The 18,436-nt window shown below is 59.0% G+C and overlaps 2 protein-coding genes across 4 annotated transcripts in view; both read left to right on the top strand.

The window, feature by feature from the left end:
- Positions 1-8,533, top strand: part of TOM1L2 (target of myb1 like 2 membrane trafficking protein) — a 58,989-nt gene extending 50,456 nt beyond the window's left edge. For all 3 annotated transcript variants that reach the window (XM_076351426.1, XM_076351427.1, XM_076351428.1), the window contains 2 exons: positions 2,246-2,282; positions 2,818-8,533. In XM_076351426.1, the coding sequence (XP_076207541.1) occupies positions 2,246-2,282; positions 2,818-2,966 (186 nt within the window). In that variant the 3' untranslated portion in view covers positions 2,967-8,533. The remainder of the gene's footprint in view (positions 1-2,245; positions 2,283-2,817) is intronic.
- A 4,739-nt stretch (positions 8,534-13,272) lies between these two features.
- Positions 13,273-18,436, top strand: part of SREBF1 (sterol regulatory element binding transcription factor 1) — an 8,511-nt gene continuing 3,347 nt past the window's right edge. The window contains 11 exon segments of the mRNA XM_076351276.1: positions 13,273-13,512; positions 16,838-17,058; positions 17,060-17,124; positions 17,126-17,223; positions 17,388-17,557; positions 17,636-17,776; positions 17,855-17,969; positions 17,972-18,075; positions 18,164-18,187; positions 18,189-18,279; positions 18,373-18,434. Of these exon segments, the coding sequence (XP_076207391.1) occupies positions 13,407-13,512; positions 16,838-17,058; positions 17,060-17,124; positions 17,126-17,223; positions 17,388-17,557; positions 17,636-17,776; positions 17,855-17,969; positions 17,972-18,075; positions 18,164-18,187; positions 18,189-18,279; positions 18,373-18,434 (1,197 nt within the window). The 5' untranslated portion in view covers positions 13,273-13,406.

Here is an 18,436-nt window from a genome sequence, read left to right on the forward strand (position 1 = left end):
TTGAGATCTGTCTGTTAAATTGGCAAGCAATCTTGACATGTTTCATAATAGTAATAATAAAAATTTATAACAGTCGCTCTTCAATGTTTATAACTTTCAGTTTCTCCTAAATGATTATTGTCTGGTAATTATTAAACAAACAAACAAAAGACACAACTAAAAGTAGCTTTTCCTTCATTCTGGAGTTTGTTTTGCTGTACCGATACACATTTGGTTTAAGCAGCGGTACAGCTAGTATGCATTTATTCTGGGCTCTTTTTTTTAATGTAAGCATCTGACTTAAATTAACCAAGTGCATTTTGGGGATGGGTGGTGGGTCGCATTTCAGACCGTTCTTCTAAACATAGTTTTAGTGAGCTGAACTGTTTCCTTGTGGTCACCACATCCCTAAGGATCGTCTCCTTCCATCACTTCTTATGACTTCAGAGATTGTCTCTAGATAACTCCCTGCTCCTTAAGGTCTCCCCCAGCCCCTTGCTACTGTGTGCTCAGCTTCTAGCCGGGAGCTGTGGGGTTCAGGCTCCGCTCCCCAGCTCTGGCAGCAGTGCTGCAAGCTCACTCCGGCACGTCAGCCCTCCACTCCGGCACCAGAGGAGCTGACTGTACTGAAAGGAAGAAAATGCTCCTGCTCTCCAAAGCCACCTCAAGTGCTTAAACAGATTCTGGGTTTCAGTGTTTGAGTTTGGCAGACTGACTGGCTGTCTTTGAAATGTCACTGGTTTTCAGCTGCAGGTTAGTTTTTTCAGGCCTCGGTACAGGCAGTCATTTTCAAATTTAATTACAAACTGGCCTCATTTTGTTAAAGAAATACAGTAAACATAGCATGTCCACTCTGCTTAAACAATAAACTTTTGTCTTTGCCATTTAAATTAATTTAGCAGGAGAGAAGATCTTACGGAGAGATATCGAGGTAGCTCTGTACATCTGTCATCCCCTAGATAGTCTTGCTCAAAAAGAGCAAAGCAGAGAAGTGCCGTGTAAATGCCTGAACAAGCCTGGGGATCGCACGCGCTGCAGCCGTGACTGTGCCGGCTTCCCTTCTCCCTGGTGCCTGGGTCCCCATCCTGACCGTATGTGGGTGCAGCAGAGAGACGCCCTCTGAGAAAGTTTGGACTGGATTTTTGCTTTTCACTCTGGGTTCCCCCCCTCCTTTTTTTGTTAATGGTTCGTTTTGGTTCTCTGCTTCCCAGCTGAGGAAGTTACAGATTAGGTTAGCTAATCGTTACTTATTTCCTTACCCTTTTTGGGGTACATTGGAACAAACAGTACCGCTGCACGTGAAGCAGTGGCTGCTGTGTGTACCTTTGGAAACCTCTGTGCAGTAGAAAGCTAGTAGATGCTAGGTGGCATTTAATTCTGAGGCATTAAACACCTTTGTGAGGCCAATCGGTATGTTCCCGCTCACCTGGTGGAGAAGCCAGGGCATGGACAAATAGTTTTCTTTTTCAAAGCACGTTCAACATGAGGTTTTCAAGTAGTGTTTTCGTCCATTTTTAACATCCTGATAGATTGACAAGGATGCCACATCCTTGGACTTCATTTAATTTCCTTATCAAAGAACTGTTGGAAATTTGCATGTTGAAATGCACACAGCTAGTAGAAATGCACTGACCCCCTGGCATCCCAGCCTTTGTATCTCATGGACAGACGCTAACTGCCCATCAGTATCCTTCATCCAGCCCATCCTAGTCTTGTCTTTGTACAGCATGGATGCCAGGAAAGCTGCTATATTTTTGTATGAAATCTAAAATGAACTCCCACAGAAGGAACCTTGGCCCCAAACTATTTTGCGGCATGTGTCCTTTGTCAGCTAAAAGTGCGTTTTATTTGAAGACACAATGCAAACCGCAGTCCTGACTTTTTAAAGGACTGTGTGACAAAAAATGGCATCGTGTACAGTGTTTGCGTGACTCACACAGCTCAGTTTTTGACCAGGCCTACTGTCTGAAGTGGAATCAGCACCGGACTGCCATTCAGGTCCAACGGGGAAAGTTTATCTATCCACCAGCAATCTGCAGAAGCATCTCTGGGGCTTGTCCTCTTGCTCTGCAGCACAGTGAAATGTCAGTCACCACTGGCCTCCCGACGTGGGAGCCATGCAATTTCCCCAGGTCTCCCTGCTCAAATAGTTAGCATGCAGAAACGAGTGGTGGAAACTGTCCAGTTGCATTAAATGTGTGTAGAGGATAATAGTGAAGGTGAAGCACTGCCTGTGTGTTCACACGCCTTTTTGTTCCAATTGCAGAAAGGAGATGAACTGGAAGAAGGAGTGACCAGTGAAGGTAAGCAGAGATGCCTGCGGCTATGAGCTTTTCCCAGGTTAGTGCGCAGACTGAATTATCTGCTTTGATCCCTGCTGAGATGCTGACTTCTCCCAGCCTGATGTTCCCCAGCAAATGCTTCTGCTCTCGGAAAGGCGGGAGGGGAGCATTTCAGAGCAAAAAGTTAGTATTTATGGTATGAGGAGCCCTCCCGGCTGTAAGTGCTTTCCTGCCATCTTCCTTGGCTGTGCACTGTGTTTGTGCCAGCAGGAATGCATCCCGGAGCTGCTCAGCCCTTTGGAATGATGTTTCCCTGCTTCTGTCATGGCCGATGGCGTAGTGTGGGTTTGATTCCCTCTGCTGCCTGAGCGAGGGTGTCTCAAAGGACGTCTGTACCCTTTCCTGAGGAAGTCAGGCTGTACAAGTATGTGTGCCTGCGAACACAGCCCGACGGGACACCAGATGCTGGAATTTCAGACCCCGCTAACCTCTGTCCCCAGGGCTAAACGTACAGCCCCAGTTCTTACCTGTCTTCCTTCTTTTTTTTGCATTGCAGAGTTTGACAAATTTTTAGAAGAGCGAGCCAAAGCGGCGGAGATGGTTCCCAATCTGCCATCCCCTCCCCTGGAAGCCCCCACCCCTCCGACAAATCCTTCCAGCAGGAAAAAGCAGGAGCGCTCGGAGGATGCCCTCTTTGCACTGTGAAGATTGCTCTTAGCCGCCCTCCCACCCCTGTGCTCTGCAGGCGAATGTCGCTGTACGGCCACTTTGTCCTCCCACAGTACTTGGCTAACAACGACCCCCTTCCCCCCGATTTCATAGATTGCTTCTCCTTCCCCCCCCTCCCCAAACAATCCACCCCCACAAGCTGACTCTTTCTGTTTAGGTCCAACACTTATTCCTGCCAGACCACGATTCTCCAGCACTCGCTTAATCCCCTCCTTCCTATCCCAGCTGCACAAAAACGGCTCTTGATGCTGAAAACCCCTTTAGAATGCATGAGTACGTCACACTGTGTTGAAACAAAAGCCCGGAGGGGAGAGAGCAGCCTTGCCCTTCAATTTGTGTAGGGATCATCTTCTTCTGTAGGCAGGTCCTGCCAAGTAGACTGCTCTGTCGATCAGCATGTAATTGACTGAGCTGGAATGTTCAGGAGGAGTGTGTCTTTATTTTTAGATAAAATGTTAATGTATTGGCTTTCGTGTCGGATTCGACAGCAAGGAACAACTGTTCCCCTTTCAACATGTGCTTCACAAGTTAAAATCCTTTACTCTCCCACTCACACATCTCCCGGTACCATATGGTGGTCGCTTTTCCCCACTTTGTGCGGCATTTCATATTCTAAATCTCACAGGGTATTTTTTTCCTTGTGTTTTATCTGGGCTTGCTCTAATTTGAAAGCAGTCTGTTGGCCGTGTCCAGTAGCTCTGGCAGTTGACAAGAATGAAAAACGCTGAGCTAAATGGATGCTGTAACGTTAGCGCATGAAGCATTTTGCTCTTTGGGAGAGCATTCTCACATGAGGATTTTTTCTAGTGTGTTTGCCTTTTAAAATAGCTAGGTTATTTTTTCCTTACCTTAGATTCCTTCTTCAGTGACTGTAGAGCTCTGCATTTGTCTCAGCTGTTGTAAATTACATCCATGCAGATGGATGGGACTTGCTCATGGACTGGGTGTGAACTGAGGTTCCTGGATTCCCTGCCGTGCCGTGCCTGGTAGGATAGACATGCTGGTTCTTGGTGGTAGGTACGAGAAAAAGAGGCAAACCTCACAGAGGCTTGTACGAAAATGCTGAGGGAGATGGTTACCGTGGAGGGATTAGCCATGCCTGCCTGCGCTGGAGGTGAAACTCCTCAGTTCCTTCTAGGTTTGGGCCTGAGAAAGTGTTGGATGATTGTGGGCGTGCTATTTGTACTTTTTGGAGTGTCCTTCGATACCTCTGCCCCTTTATTAACTCCCAGCTCCTACGGGGCTGCAGTCTCCCTCCTGTTTTTGCAAACAAGCGTATTCCCTTGCTTGCCAGAGGCACGGCCGAGAGTGCTGCTCTTGCTGGAGCTGCCAGAAGGAATTCCAGCATGTGTGCCTGCCTTGCTGGGCTGACAAGCAGAGCTGGAGCAGGCAGCTCCAGCCATTGCTGCAACCCCCAGCATGTTCCTTGGTAGGAAGCCAGTGGCTCAAGATGGCCGGATCAAAGAGAGAGCTGAACGCTGCGTGGCAGGGAGAATCCCCTGTCCTGACAGAGGCACTTTATCAGATGAACGCCCGTGCAGGCAGCAGCGCTCCAGCCCCTTTCTCGGGGCGCTCATTCTCTTAGGCAACCAGCCACTTTGTTCTGACTTGGCATGTCTGAGCTTCCCAGGACGCTGATGTGTGTCGAGCTCTCTCAGAAGTTGTTCTAGACCAAGAAGCTGTGCTATAAACAGCCGATGTGAAAGTGATAGAAGCTTTTATCTGAGCATAGTTATTTCAGCTTGTAACATACTCTCTAGGGTATGCCATGCTTTGGTAGGTTGTGACACATAAAACCTTTTACGAAATGGCCCGATTGCAGCACTGATGGTCTTTGAGAGCGGTCACATTAATCTTCAGAGGCAAGTCTTGTTTTGTGCAGGATTTCCAGGCCGTCCCAGGTCAGATGTCACTGTGCGCTGTCCCTGCTCATCCTCTCCTCTGTCCTGCCCTGCCTGCATCCTCTGCCAGGATCCCTCCGTATGTAGCTGGGCCCAGACAAGGCTGCCCTGCCACCCCCCAGTGCTGACTTGGCACCTCGTCGCTGCTCCGTAGCTCGCTGCTCCCTGTCAGCTCTGCGCTGTGCAGAAAGTAGCATGGCTTGCAAGTGGATGAGGAAAATCGGTGTAAGGATGGAGATAGCTTGGGGATCAAGCTGCCTCTTCTCCCCACTTGCTGGCCCTTTCCCCAGTGGAAGCCCTTCCGTGTGGGTCTGCAGAGGGTTTCTCTCCATTTCATCTTCTCTGCGGCTAATGGAAATTGCCAGGACAGTCTGCCTTGGTTGCATGTATGCACTGCTGCTCTCTCCCACTGCCCTTGCTGTTTAACACGAGGGGAGCCCAATGCTCAGATACCGGCTGCCAGACACCCCGCTGCCAGCTCCTGCCAGACCCCGCCTTTCTGCAGCTCCCAGAAACCTGAGGAAACTTCTGTTGTGATGCTGATTTGATTTCAGACGGTGTCTGGTGATGGCCTGGGCGGCCTTGCCAGCACAGAATGAATTGTTGGTATTCCTGTCAATGCAAAAAGCTCCGTGGGTGTTTTAAGTGTGTATTTTCTCTTCTAAATCCTTAAAACACATTGACCCTGTAAATGGCCACATCAGGTGATTCTAAGCATGTTAATCCAGCTTTCCTGCCAAGCTGGAGGAGATAATCACATTGCTCAAGCATGGGGACATTGTCAAATGATGCAGAGTGGCAAGGATATCACCAGCGCTGTCACCGAGCCCCCCTGCAGAGTCCTGCTGCTGCGGATTTGCTGGCCCTTCTTCCCCCACCCCTTAGCAAAAAGGGGGGTGTGCTGTTAACGCTTCTTCTTTCTGTCATGCTAAATCTGTCCTGGGACTTCCAAGTTGTTGCTTTAGAGAGAATCTGGTCTCTTTCTGGTAGATCTTGCAGAGCTGTCAGTGACTGCTCCCTCCAACTGGGGAGGAAAAGAGATGAAACAAGAAGGCTGGGGCTGAGGGGAGATAAGGAGCATGTGTTGGCACAACTCAAGGGACTCTCTTCTGTGCTTGCAACCTCAGGCACTCTGTGGTCCCCACTGACACCCCGCGTTATCTGCTGGAAAGCGAGGGCGCTGTTTGCAGGGGGTGGCAGGTGCCGTCGGCACAAGCGGTGGCTTTGCTGGGAGCAGGGCAGCGCTCAGGAGATGCCTTCCTTGGGAGGTGTGTGCTCAGCCTGGGGCAATGGCTAAACGTCCTGTTGGTGGGACCCCTGATGGGTCTGGTAAAAGCGCAGCCCTGCCGTCAGTTAAATTTGGGGCCTGAATCCACCAGACCTGGCTCTCGCGGGCTGAGCACGAGGGGGCTGGAAGCACCGAAGGGGACAGAGCGTGCGGCAGAGCGAGTGGTTTAGCCCAAACCTTCTTTAACAAATGTAAGAGCTACGCTAAAGCTTCCCTAATGTCCTGTATCAGGATCTGTCATCTCCCCCGTCCTCTTGTGGTCTGCAGAAAACCTGAGCGGTGGAAACTGTTTGAGGGAAAGGGAAGGGGTTTTTCACTTCAGAAGACCGACCTCTCAATTTATTCTTCCTTCGCTTTCACTCTAAGTGCTTCCTCTGTGCAAGTGGGCAGAGGACTTGCGTGGCTCCGACACTTGCGAGAAGAAGGATGGAGCTGCAGCCTGATCCACTTTCCATAAGAAATAACATCCCAAGGCTTTCTAGGCATATTAGGAATCACAACTCGACACTCAATGACACTAAATTATTATTGGGGTCCTTTGTAAGTTCTAATCATACCCTATTCTAGGTTAAAATATTTATTTTGTCAATATGTTTTCTTTCCAGTGTGTTTTTTAACCTCTTCTGTTAACCCTTCATGTGCTGAGATGTAAGAAATGAATGGTTTCTATTTAAATATATCCTTTCGGGTTTTTTAATTGTTATGTGTAGATTTCAGCTGCATCTTTGGCAGGTGTAATAGGTAACAATGTGCTGTACAGACCTTTAGGGTGTTTAGTATGTAGGTAAGGCTCATAGGAGAATTGCTCATAAAAACGTAGCACGGTGTCTCTTAAAGGGAACAGCATAAATGCAGAGACTGGTCCTCACCGGGACCCTCGTGTAGCCTCCAACATACCTTTCCCCTTCCGATTATCACAGCCTCCGTCTCTGAAATGTGCTGATCAAATCAGCTCTGCCATTTCCAGGGCTGTTTTTACACCTCCAAGCTGAAGAAGGATTTTAGTGGGGCCTTCCGTTCGTTTGACTTCGTTTGGCCTTTTTTTATGGGATACGTTGGCTGTTTCCACTTTTAAATGGAGGACCTGGCAGAGCTGGCTGTGGTGGCGAGATGTTTCCCTCCAGTGGTGGAAGAACAGATCCAGGCGGTGGTTTCAGACCCAGGGCAGGGGTGACGGTCCCCCTCTGTAAGCTGCCGCAGGAGCTGGGCCCACGCTCCCCCGGCACCCCGGCCAACGCAGCCTGTTCCTGTTCCTCTCTATTCAATGCTCTCCTGCTTTCACCCATGAGGACAGGACACGCAGACCGGGAGAGCAAACACAGCAGCATTTTCAACAGTCTTTCTCGTCCGATGAGTGGTCGGGTCTCTTGTGGCTGCTGGGAGTCCCGTGGAGTGGGAACTGCTTGTGCTATCTCCATCCCCAGGCCAGCCTCATCCAGCTCAGTCATTGTTTACCTCCTAAATGCTAACCGCAAGGCTTGCGGAGCCTACCCTGGAAAAAAACAGCTCAGGACAGTTATTTTTATGGAAATAATGAAGCAGGCAATCAGTGAGTGGATTTACAGCCTTCCTGGAGGTAACCCTTCAGCTGCCGGGGGCACCCACCCGCCCTTGCCCACCAGCAGAGGAGAGGAGGCAGGAATCCCCTTGCCAGGCGGCCAGAGGCGTTGCCGGTGCCCGCGCAGCACCTTCCACTCATCCCTCCCATCCCAAACCGCAGCCTCCGGAGCGGGCTGCGCCTGCGTGCTCCGTCCCCAGGCTGCCAGCCCCAGCCTCCCCGCACCGTGCCCCAGGCACTGGCAGCAGGTTGCTCCTCCATCCAGGAGAGAGGCGAGGTTGCGTTTCGCCGAGAGCTGGCTGGCTTTCGAGCCACGCCAAGCTCCGGTGCTGGTTCTCTTTAGCCCACGGCAAACCTACGCCGAACTTCCCACCCTGCTCTGTGTTTTTATGAGTATGAGCTCCTCATTCTGTACATGTTATTATGAGCTGTCGTTAACCCTACAAATGTAACCTGTGTAATAGCTTCTCTGTATATTACAGCTGTAGGCTTTCCAGATAAAAGTGGATAATATTTATTTACTGAAGATACTGGATATTTTTTTGTTTGGGAATGGGGTAGGGGGAGAAGGGGGACATAACTGTTTAAAGAGATTGACTATGTAAAGAGAAACAAAATACACAAAAAGCAAAGAAACCCAACACTAAAATGTTGCTGTATTCACGTAGGAAGTGTTTACGTTAAGGACGATACAACTGTATTAATCTGCCATTGTTTAACTTGCTCCAGAAATCATCTCTACTTTGGTTCCTGCATGTGAGATACTCCAATAAATACACTACTAGTGTGACCTGGAGGATGGTATCCGTCTGTCTCTCGGGTGGTGTCTTCACTGCCTGGCCTGAACACACGGTATGAGTGAGCGCGGGGGACACGCGCGGTCTGCAGCTGCCGTTGGGTGCCCGTCAGACGTCGAAGCACGACGCAGGCTTTTGGGAATCCTCGGTTTCCTCCAACTGTGTTCAGTTTTGGGCCCCTCACTACAAGAAGGACATTGAGGTGCTGGAGCGTGTCCAGAGAAGGGCAACGAGGCTGGTGAGGGGTCTGGAGAACAAGTCTGATGAGGAGCGGCTGAGGGAACTGGGGTTGTTTAGCCTGGAGAAGAGGAGGCTGAGGGGAGACCTCATCGCTCTCTACAACTCCCTGAAAGGAGGTTGTAGCGAGGTGGGGTCGGTCTCTTCTCCCAAGTAACAAGCGATAGGACGAGAGGAAACGGCCTCAAGTTGCGCCAGGGGAGGTTTAGGTTGGACATGAGGAAAAATTTCTGTACTGAAAGAGTGGTGAAACATTGGAACAGGCTGCCCAGGGAAGTGGTGGAGTCCCCATCCCTGGAGGTATTTAAAAGACGTGTAGATGAGGCGCTTAGGGACATGGTTTAGTGGGCATGGGGGTGTTGGGTCAATGGTTGGACTTGATGATCTTAGAGGTCTTTTCCAACCTCAATGATTCTATGATTCTATGATTCTATGAACTGACAGAGGCCCGGGTATTCTCACTGGGAGAAGGGGTGTCCCCAGCAGAAGATGCTCTTCGTATCTTTACGTGGGTCTTGCTGCGCACCGTGGTGTGTTGCCACTGCTGGTAAATTCGTTCCCCGCTAAATCTTTGGCACATTTTTTGAGGCTAACATCGACAGGCACGCAGGTGACAACCTCGGTGCTTGGTGGGACACCTGCCCACCTTGCAGGGCTTGCCAGATGGTCCTCAGAGGGTAACTGCGGATCACCTGCCTTGGTGACCTAGAAGGTGACGGGTAAGGAGCCGTCGTGCACTGCAATGCAGGTGATGTTCCCAGCCCGTGCAATGGGCCACTTTTCCTGACTCATGGGCCAGGAATTCATTCCAACATCCTCATTTATGACGGTGGTTTTGATGGGCAGAGGAGAAGGAAGAGCAGCCATCTACGAACCCTGGAGAAGTGACATGGCATTACTTTGGCCAAAACCGAAACCAATTTGTCAGAATGGTTCCCTCCGTCTTGCACGTGGAGATCAAAACCAATGGCCTGTGGGTTTAAAAGCTGCTTTGGGGAAGGGGGGGGTGTGGAACAGCTTGAAAGATGGGTTTCCCCTCCTTGTAGCTGCAGATTAGCATGCATTAAATCCAGCTCTGCCCTGGCTTGTTTACCATCACGCTGATCATGTGCCTGACTGTCGGATATATTCGGGTAGGTTCATGGCCCGGCTCTGCTGAGAGAGGTACGGAGCTACCGCTGCCCTGACAGAGCAGAAACCGCACAAAAAGCACTGGGTCATAAGTTTCCAGCGCTGTGCAGGAGGAAGGCTGCCAGAGCGGGGGTCTGCTGCCTTCCGGGGGGGCTGCACCCCACTGTCTTCTGCAGCCCCACGGTTAAATGCATGAGGCAAAGATCCCCCTAACCCCAAATTCTGTCTCCATCAGGGGCCAAAGTGTGTGCAAAGGGAAGAGTGTAAGAGCAGGACAAGCATGCGGGGACATTTTGCATGTGTGCCCCCCCAGCCTCCAGCCACTGGTGACACCTCACTCCCCAAACCGAGCGCGGCTTTCCCTGGGTTCGTGAACCCTGATGGGCTTCTCGTCTCCAAACACGGCTCCCGCAGAGACCGTGCAAGCTCCCAGCATGGGCTGGGGGCTTCCACAGATCACTGCCTCCCACCGCAGGCTGCCGAGCCCCGGCACGGAGCACGCTGCAGAGCCCGGTACGGGCTGAGCCTCGGGCAGGGTGTGTGTCACTGGCTTTTCAGCATTGGGCACCGACTGTGGATCCCGGTGCGAATGGGAAGTGACCACACGTGCATTTGCCTTTTCCCATTTTACCTCGGGGTAAATAAACCCCGAGCGGGGGCTGCGCGGCACGCTGGAGTGCCGCCGGGCCTGGCTGCGTGTTTACCCAAGCTGTGGCCCAGGAAGGGATAGCTGAGAAAGCGAGAGTTACAGGTAGTGAAGGAGAGAAGAGGCTTCGAATCTGTTTGCGACGCGAATTAATGATTAACGCCGCGCTCTGCCATAGCAAAACAAACCCAGGAGCATGAGGGATGCTGAGGGCTGGGAGTGGGGCATGTCGGTGAAGCCCTGGGCAGGCAGGGCTGCTTTCAGCGCAGGGTTAAGGTGTGCTGGCAGGCAGCAAACGTCCGGGGGCTCGCGTCTGGCCGGGCACAGCGTTTTGGGGGAGCCCACCCGGCCGAGCGAGGGGGCAGCGGGATGGGGGATGCTCCGTGCAGGGAGCCTGGGGCTGCCGCATTTGGGCTCTGCGGCTGAAACACAGCACGTCCCGGAGCCTGTCGCTGCCTCCAGCGCGGCTCGGGGCAATGCTCCACGCCGTCGGCGAGCCCTACGCAGCCGCTCGAGCCCGCTGCAGCCACGCGAGCCTGCCTGGCCAGCTCGGCGGCCAGAGCCCAACCGTCTCGGGGCCGGTTTGTTTTCTGTCTCATCCCTGCGGTTTCCTCCCAGCCTGCGCTCAGGAAAACGTCTCAGCGACTCCGGAGCAACCACGTGGCCCCGCTGCCATCCCCGCAGGACCGACATGATGTAATCGCGGGCCCTGAGCCGTGATGCAGAATCACTCCACTCCGGGCCGCCGCGCTTATTGGCTGCGTGGCCCTGGTCCTACAGGCGGGGTTTTCCCTACTCCGCAACCAAGCTTACCCCGGGGAGCCCCACCCCGCGTGGCATCCATCGGCTTCCAAACCCACCCCGTCCCACGGAGCTGCCGGGGTGCTTAATTCGTCCCCGTTGCACAGAGGATGCTGCTTGTTTGCTTTGGTCCCCCCGGCGCAGGGGAAAGCATCGTGTGCGGGTCCCCAGGGTGCACATCCCCTCTGGCTCGGGGGGGGGCTTGGGATCGGGGAAGGGGCCCTGCAAAATCCGGCTTTGCCCGCAGCTTGTGGGAAAACAAACCCGTGTTTATGCGTGTGATTTTTTCCCCCCTCCACGTCTCACGGGGAAGGCTGTGTCCCAGGGTCTCGCGTGGGTTGTTAAGTGTGTGTGACACACGGTTCGTGAGAAGCTGCCCTAAAGCCTCGCAGGGCCACGGCACGTCCATCTCCCCGGCCCTGGAAACCTGCCCTCTCCTCCTGCAGCACGGGGACCTGCTGCAAGGGCTTTCCTGAAAGCGACAAGAAACCTCCCGCCACCACGGAGCCCGGCTTCTCCCCGGTGACCCAAATAAAAAGGGGGGGGGGGGGGCGGGGGGGGCAAGCACACGAGCACACGGCCCCCCTGCACACCCCATGGCAGGTTGTGGATCTCTCGAGGGGTTTTCTTTAGTAGCGTTTGCTGTGGGCGAGAGATGTCCCAGTGGCTGCCAGTGGCCTGCGTGTGGGTGACGCTGCCCCAGCCGTTGGCGCGGAGCTGAGCCAGGACTCCCTGGGCTCGTCCCCAGCTCGAGCACAGGTTAACGTCCCCAGCTCGAGGGGGCTCGAGTGGGCCTGAGGGTGCAGAGGGACCGGTAGGGCTGTGCGCCCACGGCTCTGCCACCGTCACGTGCACGCACGGGGTGCTCTGCGTGGTCCCCGGTGAGCCCCACGTTGCACCGGCGTGCCCTGTGCCATGCAGGGGATCCCCATATTGCACAGGGGTGCCTGCTGTGCCGCCACGTGGAAGCCAGTGAGGCTGGGGGGGGGGGGGAGGTTTTTATGGTGCAGCCAGGTTTAATTAATTCACAGGTAGCCTCAGACTGTGCTCGGTGGCGCAGAAGAGAGGGCAAACTTTCAGGGGGTCGATGTTGCAGTGCATTTTCTTTTCCTAAATTATTCCCAGCAGTAAGACAAACCACACAGCGCTGCAGGGCATAGTGGCATGGCGTGAGACCCCCACGCTGAGACCCACCACCCGTGGGCAGCCACAGGGCTGACCCCGACGGCATCAGTTCCCGCTGCTCAGGGCACCTGGGAGGGTGCGTGGGCTCAGCTGGGGCTCACAGGGCGGCATCGGCGCTTCGGCATCCCCTAACCGGGGCCGTGGGAGCTTCTCCCACCCTGGGCCGTGCCGTGGTCGGGCCAGCGGTGCTGGGACTTGCTCCGGACCCCGGAGCTGGGAGGGGGAAGGCAGATGTCCGCAGCCTGCATCTGTGCTGGGAACCTCAGGAGCCTCGAGGGGTGATGCGGTGGCCCAAGCTCACCCCGGCACGTGGCCCCCACGAGGTGCTGGGGGCTGCCGCAGCCACGGCCACCACCTTCTCCCCACGCCAGCCCTCCTGCCTGCTCCCACGTGTGCCCCGCTCCTGGGCTAAGTGGTATTTAATGCCCAGCCCAGGTATTTAGAGGTCAGCCCAGGTATTTGGTGCCTGTCCCAAGGGCTTGGCGACTGGCCCCAGGGCTCGGTGACTTCCCCAGGGGACGGGTGTCCCGCTCAGGGGCTGCGGCCTGCCTCGCTCCCTGCTCCGGTCCTGGTGCACCAGCTCCCCTGTCCGGTGCTGCCGGGGGTCCCGGCGCGGTGCAGCGGGCGGCGGGTCCCCGGGGCCGGCGGGGCGGGGCGGGGAGGCGGCCGCGGGGCGGTACGCGGCGGCGGATCCGCCTCCGTTCCCGCCCTCCCTCCCCTGCCCGGTAGCAGGTCTGGGCACGGTTCGCGGGAGCAACTTGGCGGCTCGTCCCCTTCCTCCCTCTCCCCGGGCCAGCGCGGCCATGGCGGGCGGGCGGCCCCGCCGCTCCTAGAGCCGCCGCAGCCCGGGAGCCGCCGCCGCCGCCGCCGGGATGAGCGCCCTCGCCTTCGACGACGCGGCCCTGGAGGGGCTGGCGCCGTCCCTCGGCCTCTCCGGGGCCAGCGACATCGACACGGCCCTGCTCAGCGACATCGACGGTGCGTCCCGACCCGGGCAGCGGCGAGTGGGGCCGGGCTCGGTGCATGGCCGGGACCGGGCTGGGGGCATAACCGGGGCTCGGTGCGCGGCCCGGGGGGCTGGGCTCGGTGCACGGCCGGGACCGGGCTCGGTGCGCGGCCGGAGCTGGGGAGACCGGGCTCGGTGCGTGGTCAGGGAACCGGGGACCGGGACGTGACCGGGGGGGGGGGAGCGGGTTCGGTGCATAACCGGGACTCGGTGCATGGCCGGAGGGCCGGGCTCGGTGCACGGCCGGGCTGAAGGGAGCGGGCTCGGTGCGCGGCCGGGCTGAAGGGAGCGGGCTCGGTGCGCGGCCGGCGCACCGGGGCACAGCCGGAGAGACCGGGCTTCGGTGCCGGGCCCGGCGTGGGGGGGACACCGAGCTGCTGGAGCGCGGAGTGGGTGCAGGGCCGGGCGGTTCGGACTGGCTCCGTTACCGGGGGCCGGTGCGTGGCGGGGGACTCGGGGAGGAGCAGGGTCCCGGGGGCTCGGGGGGGGGGGGGGGGGGGGGGACGACACGGGAGGAGGGGGACGGGACACCGGGACCCCCGGGCTGGAGGTGCCGGTGCCGGGACAGCCCCGACGGGGCCCCCGCCGGCCGCAGCATCGTGTCGCCTCTAACCCCGCCCTCCATGACGTCACCGGCGGGGTTACTCCCGGTCATTCCCTCCAGGACGCCTGGGTTCACCGAGCCACCCAGCCGGGATGGGGTGAGGGGGGAGGCTCTACACCGGCCCCGGGGCTGAGCGGAGCATCCCTGGGGCTGGGACCCATCAGCACCCACCTCCCCGCCGAGCTGGGGGTCCGTGGGATGGGGATGCTGCCGAGGGGACACCAGTCCCCAAGGGCACCCGCTCCCCAGTGCCGAGGGGACCCCGCTCCCCGAGGGGACCCGCTCCCCACTGCCGTGGCGCTGAGGTCTTACCCGTGCTGGGTGCAGCATTACCGTGGCTTTAGCCAAAAATTGGGTTTCTCGGCCCTTGGCCAGCCTCGCGCCCGCCTCGCCGCATGCTCCACCGGCTCTGCCGGACCGGCAGAGCCGGTGGAGCATGCGGCGTGGCGGGCACGAGGCTGGCCGAGCTCTCCGATGGTGCCAGGAGCCATATCTTCTTCGGGAGCCGGGGTGGAGGTGGCATCCCAGGGCTGGAGGCTCATCCCAACGGCAATCGGAGCGAATCGGGGCCCGTCCAGGTGCCACCTGCCTCCCCCGGCGAGGTTTTGGCGCAGGCAGGGAAGGATGGTGGCTGCTGGCAAGCAGGAGGGAGCGGTGGTGCGGCTTTGTGCTGGTGCCCCCTTGGGTCCCCTGGGACCCGTGCCAGGGCTGAGCAGTGCCCGGCGCAGACCAGCCGTATCGGGTGAGGGTGTCCCGCAGCGGTGTTTTGCCACGCTCCTTTGCATCACGGCCATCCGGGCCACCTCGTGCCCCACGGTTCCCCCACATGGCCTGACGCTCCACAGGCCGTGGGTTTGCTACCGGTCCCAGGGTGGCCACGGGTTGTCCCTCGTCCCCGTGCCCACCCCGGGGTGACTGTGGGATGCACATCCAGGGATGCGGGTGCCCTATGCCCACCGGGACCTGCCAGGACCCACAGCCATGTGGCTCTGCCCCTCGGGCTCCCATGGCCTGAAGCAGCAGGGTGGGGGCAGCCATGGCACCGCCGGGTGCCTGTGTCATGCTGATGGCATGGGTGGCAGTGGGTGCCACGGGATAGAAATATCTGGTAGGCGCCAGACGGCTGGGAGAGCCGTGCCCATCCCCGGGGCTGGGCAGCAGGAAGGGGGGGGCAGGAGGGAGCACCCCCTTTCTTGCACCCCCAGACTTTGCTCTCTTGCCCCTGGACCACGGAGGAACCTCGGGGGTCTCTTGAGCCGGGGCGGGGGTTTGAGGCTGGGAACCCCCCCTGGAAGGAAACCCACCTGCGCAGAGAGGGGTGCCGAGGGCTGGATGTCTTTGGGGGGGAAACGGGGCTGTGCAAAGACCCTGGTGCTTGCGGGGTGTCTACTCTGGGCGCTGGGCATTGAGCGAGGAGCGTCACATCGGGCTGGCCGGCCGCGGGGGGCGATGGGGCGGGGGGCGAAGGGGTTAACGGCGGCTGACCCCAAGTAACCGCCGGCGGGTTACAGCAGGGTGTCCGGGAGTAACCCGCTGCCGGGCTCACCTTGGCCCGGCCACGGGGCTGTCTGGGGGCGGCGGGTGGCCGGCGGGCGCGCGGGCGGCGATTGGCGGAGTCGCATCACCCCATCGCCGGCCTCGCTCCAGGCCTGGCGCGGGCAGCGGCGGGGAGGGCCGGCGGGGAGGAGGCGCGAACATGGCTTTAAAATATCCCGGTGCCTCGTCGCGGCCCGGCACGGGGCTGAACAGGGGCCGCAGCCTGCTCCCGGGGCCCCCCCGCCGGCATGGAATGCACCTTCGAAGGTACCCCCTCCTCGCCATCCTCCTCCCCGGCCTGGCGGGGTCACTACCGCAGCCCCTCTGGGGGTGCTGCACCCCATGGGGGGGTGTCCGGGGGCTGTGCACTTTGGTGGGGGCATCCCCGGGGTGTGTGCGTGGGGGGGGTGTGCCTGGGGGTATCGCGGTGGGGACATCCTGGGGTCTGTGCGCCCCAGGGGTGTGTGCCTGGGGGTACCGCCGTGGGGGCATCCCGGGACACCTCAGTGGGGGCATCTCCAGACACCCCAATGTGTGGGTGTCGGGGCATTTCAATGGGGACATCCCAGGGCACCCAGGTCCCACTGAGCGGGGCAGACCCCCGAGGCTATTTAACCCCGCGCTTGCCCAGCTGCCCTCCTGGGGGGTGCCGTGGGCAGGCACACCTGGCACGGGGGTCTGGCACATCCCGGTTGTGCCACCCCTCTGTCCCAGCCCGAGCACCCCCTCCCCTTGATACAGGGGCTGCTTTGGGGGTTGTCGGGGTTTCCAGTACAGGATAAGTGAACGAGCTGGCACAAGCCCGTCTCTGCCCCCCTCGACCTCAGAAACAGGCTGAGATCCGCCCTGCCACCCCCAGACCGGGCTGCAAACCTCTGACCGCTGGTGGCCAGGCCCCGGCACCCCGATTGCGAGCACCGTGCCTCAGTTTCCCTGCTGGCGGGGTGCCTGGGAGGCTGTGAGGAGCAGGGCACAGCAGATTCCTGGGCTCTCGGGGAATTTTGCCCCTGGGTTATGGGGATCCGTCCCCAAAGCGCTGAGCTGTGGGGTGGGCAGCATGGAGCCAGCCCGGGGACCCCTGGAACTTTGGGGGGCCCCTTCGGAGGTGCTGGGCCGGGGCAGCCACTGACAGCACGGGGGGGGGGGGCTGTTTGCAGACATGCTCCAGCTGATCAACACGCCGGACAATGACTTCTTGGGGCTGTTTGACTCGCCGTTCGGTGCCCCCGACAGCACCGTGCCCCCCGGGGCTCCCCCCCGCCCCAGGCACCCTTGGCACCTACCTGGGGCCCAGCAGCCTCCCCCCGCCGCCCCCACCGGCAGCGTCTACCCGGGGCCCCCCGGCATGGCGGCCTTCGCCCAGCAGCCCCCAGCCCCGTGCTCTGCCGGCGCCGGCCCTGGGTGTCAAGGAGGAGCCGGCGGCTGTGCCCAGCAGCCAGCCCCAGCCCGGCGGTGATGTTGGCCCCCAGCTTTGTCCCCACATCCCCCGCCCAGTTCAGCCCCCAGCCCTTGGTGGGCTACCAGAACCAGCACAGCTTGTCCGGTGAGGATTTGGGAGTGCAGGGGGGGGTCGGAGCTCTCTGGGTGGGGGCTTGTTGCGGGGGGGGCTCTTGCTGGAGGGGGAGCTGCATCCCTGCGGGATGGGGCTGCCTGGGGCGGGCCGGGTGCCGGGGCTCCGGTAACGCTGTCCCTCTGCTCCATGCCCAGCCGTGCAGCCTGGGGGTGCGGGGCAGGCCCTGCCCAGCCCCCTGCCCACCCCGCAGCCAGGCCAGCCCGTAGCACTGCCCGGCCCCGTGCAGAGCGTGGCACCCCAGCAGCTCCTGGCCCCCACCGCCCCTGCCGCCCAGCCCGTCTCACCCCAGATCCAGCCGGTGCCGGTAAGCCCAGGGCCAGGGGTGGGGGTCCCAGTGGTCCCAGTGGCCACCCCAGCCCCGCTGACACCCCCCTGCCCCCAGGTCCTGCTGCAGCCCCATTTCATAAAGGCTGACTCCCTACTGCTGACGGCCGTCAAGACGGATGCCGGCAGCGCCAAGACCTCCAGCATCGCCTCCCTGGCCACCAGTGCCAGCGGCTCTGCCACCCCGCTGCAGGTGCCAGTAGGTCCCACGGCCAGGGCGGTCTGGGATGGGGGGATGCTCCGGGACCCCCACCGATGCCACCCCGCATCCCCACAGGCGCTGGTGAGCGGAGGGACCATCCTGGCCACGGTGCCACTGGTGGGTGGACGCCGAGAGCTGCCCATCAACCGGCTGGCGCCCAGCGGGAAGCCGGCGCTGGTGCAGAGCAGGGGGGGAGAAGCGCACGGCGGCACAACGCCATCGAGAAACGCTACCGCTCCTCCATCAACGACAAGATCGTGGAGCTCAAGGACCTGGTGGTGGGCACCGAGGCCAAGGTGGGAGCCCGGGGGGCAGTGGGACAGGGGCTGGGCAAGGGGAGGCTTCTCCTGGCATTTGGGCTGAGCCGTCCCTGTCCGCCGGCAGCTCAACAAGTCGGCAATCCTGAGGGAAGGCGATCGAGTACATCCGCTTCCTGCAGCAGAGCAACCAGAAGCTGAAGCAGGAGAACCTCACCCTGAAGATGGCCGTGCAGAAGAACCGTGAGTGGAAGGGCAGGTCCCGGGGGGTCTCAGCCTCGGCGCTGGGGCTGCCGTACCCCCATAGCACCCCTCAGCCTGCTCTGCTCCCCGCAGAGTCCCTGAAGGACCTGGTGGCTTCCTGCAGCAGGGGGGCGAAGGCGGAGGCCCCCATGGAGGT

This window comes from Aptenodytes patagonicus, chromosome 13, assembly GCF_965638725.1.
Source record: "Aptenodytes patagonicus chromosome 13, bAptPat1.pri.cur, whole genome shotgun sequence".
NCBI classification, from domain to species: domain Eukaryota; kingdom Metazoa; phylum Chordata; class Aves; order Sphenisciformes; family Spheniscidae; genus Aptenodytes; species Aptenodytes patagonicus.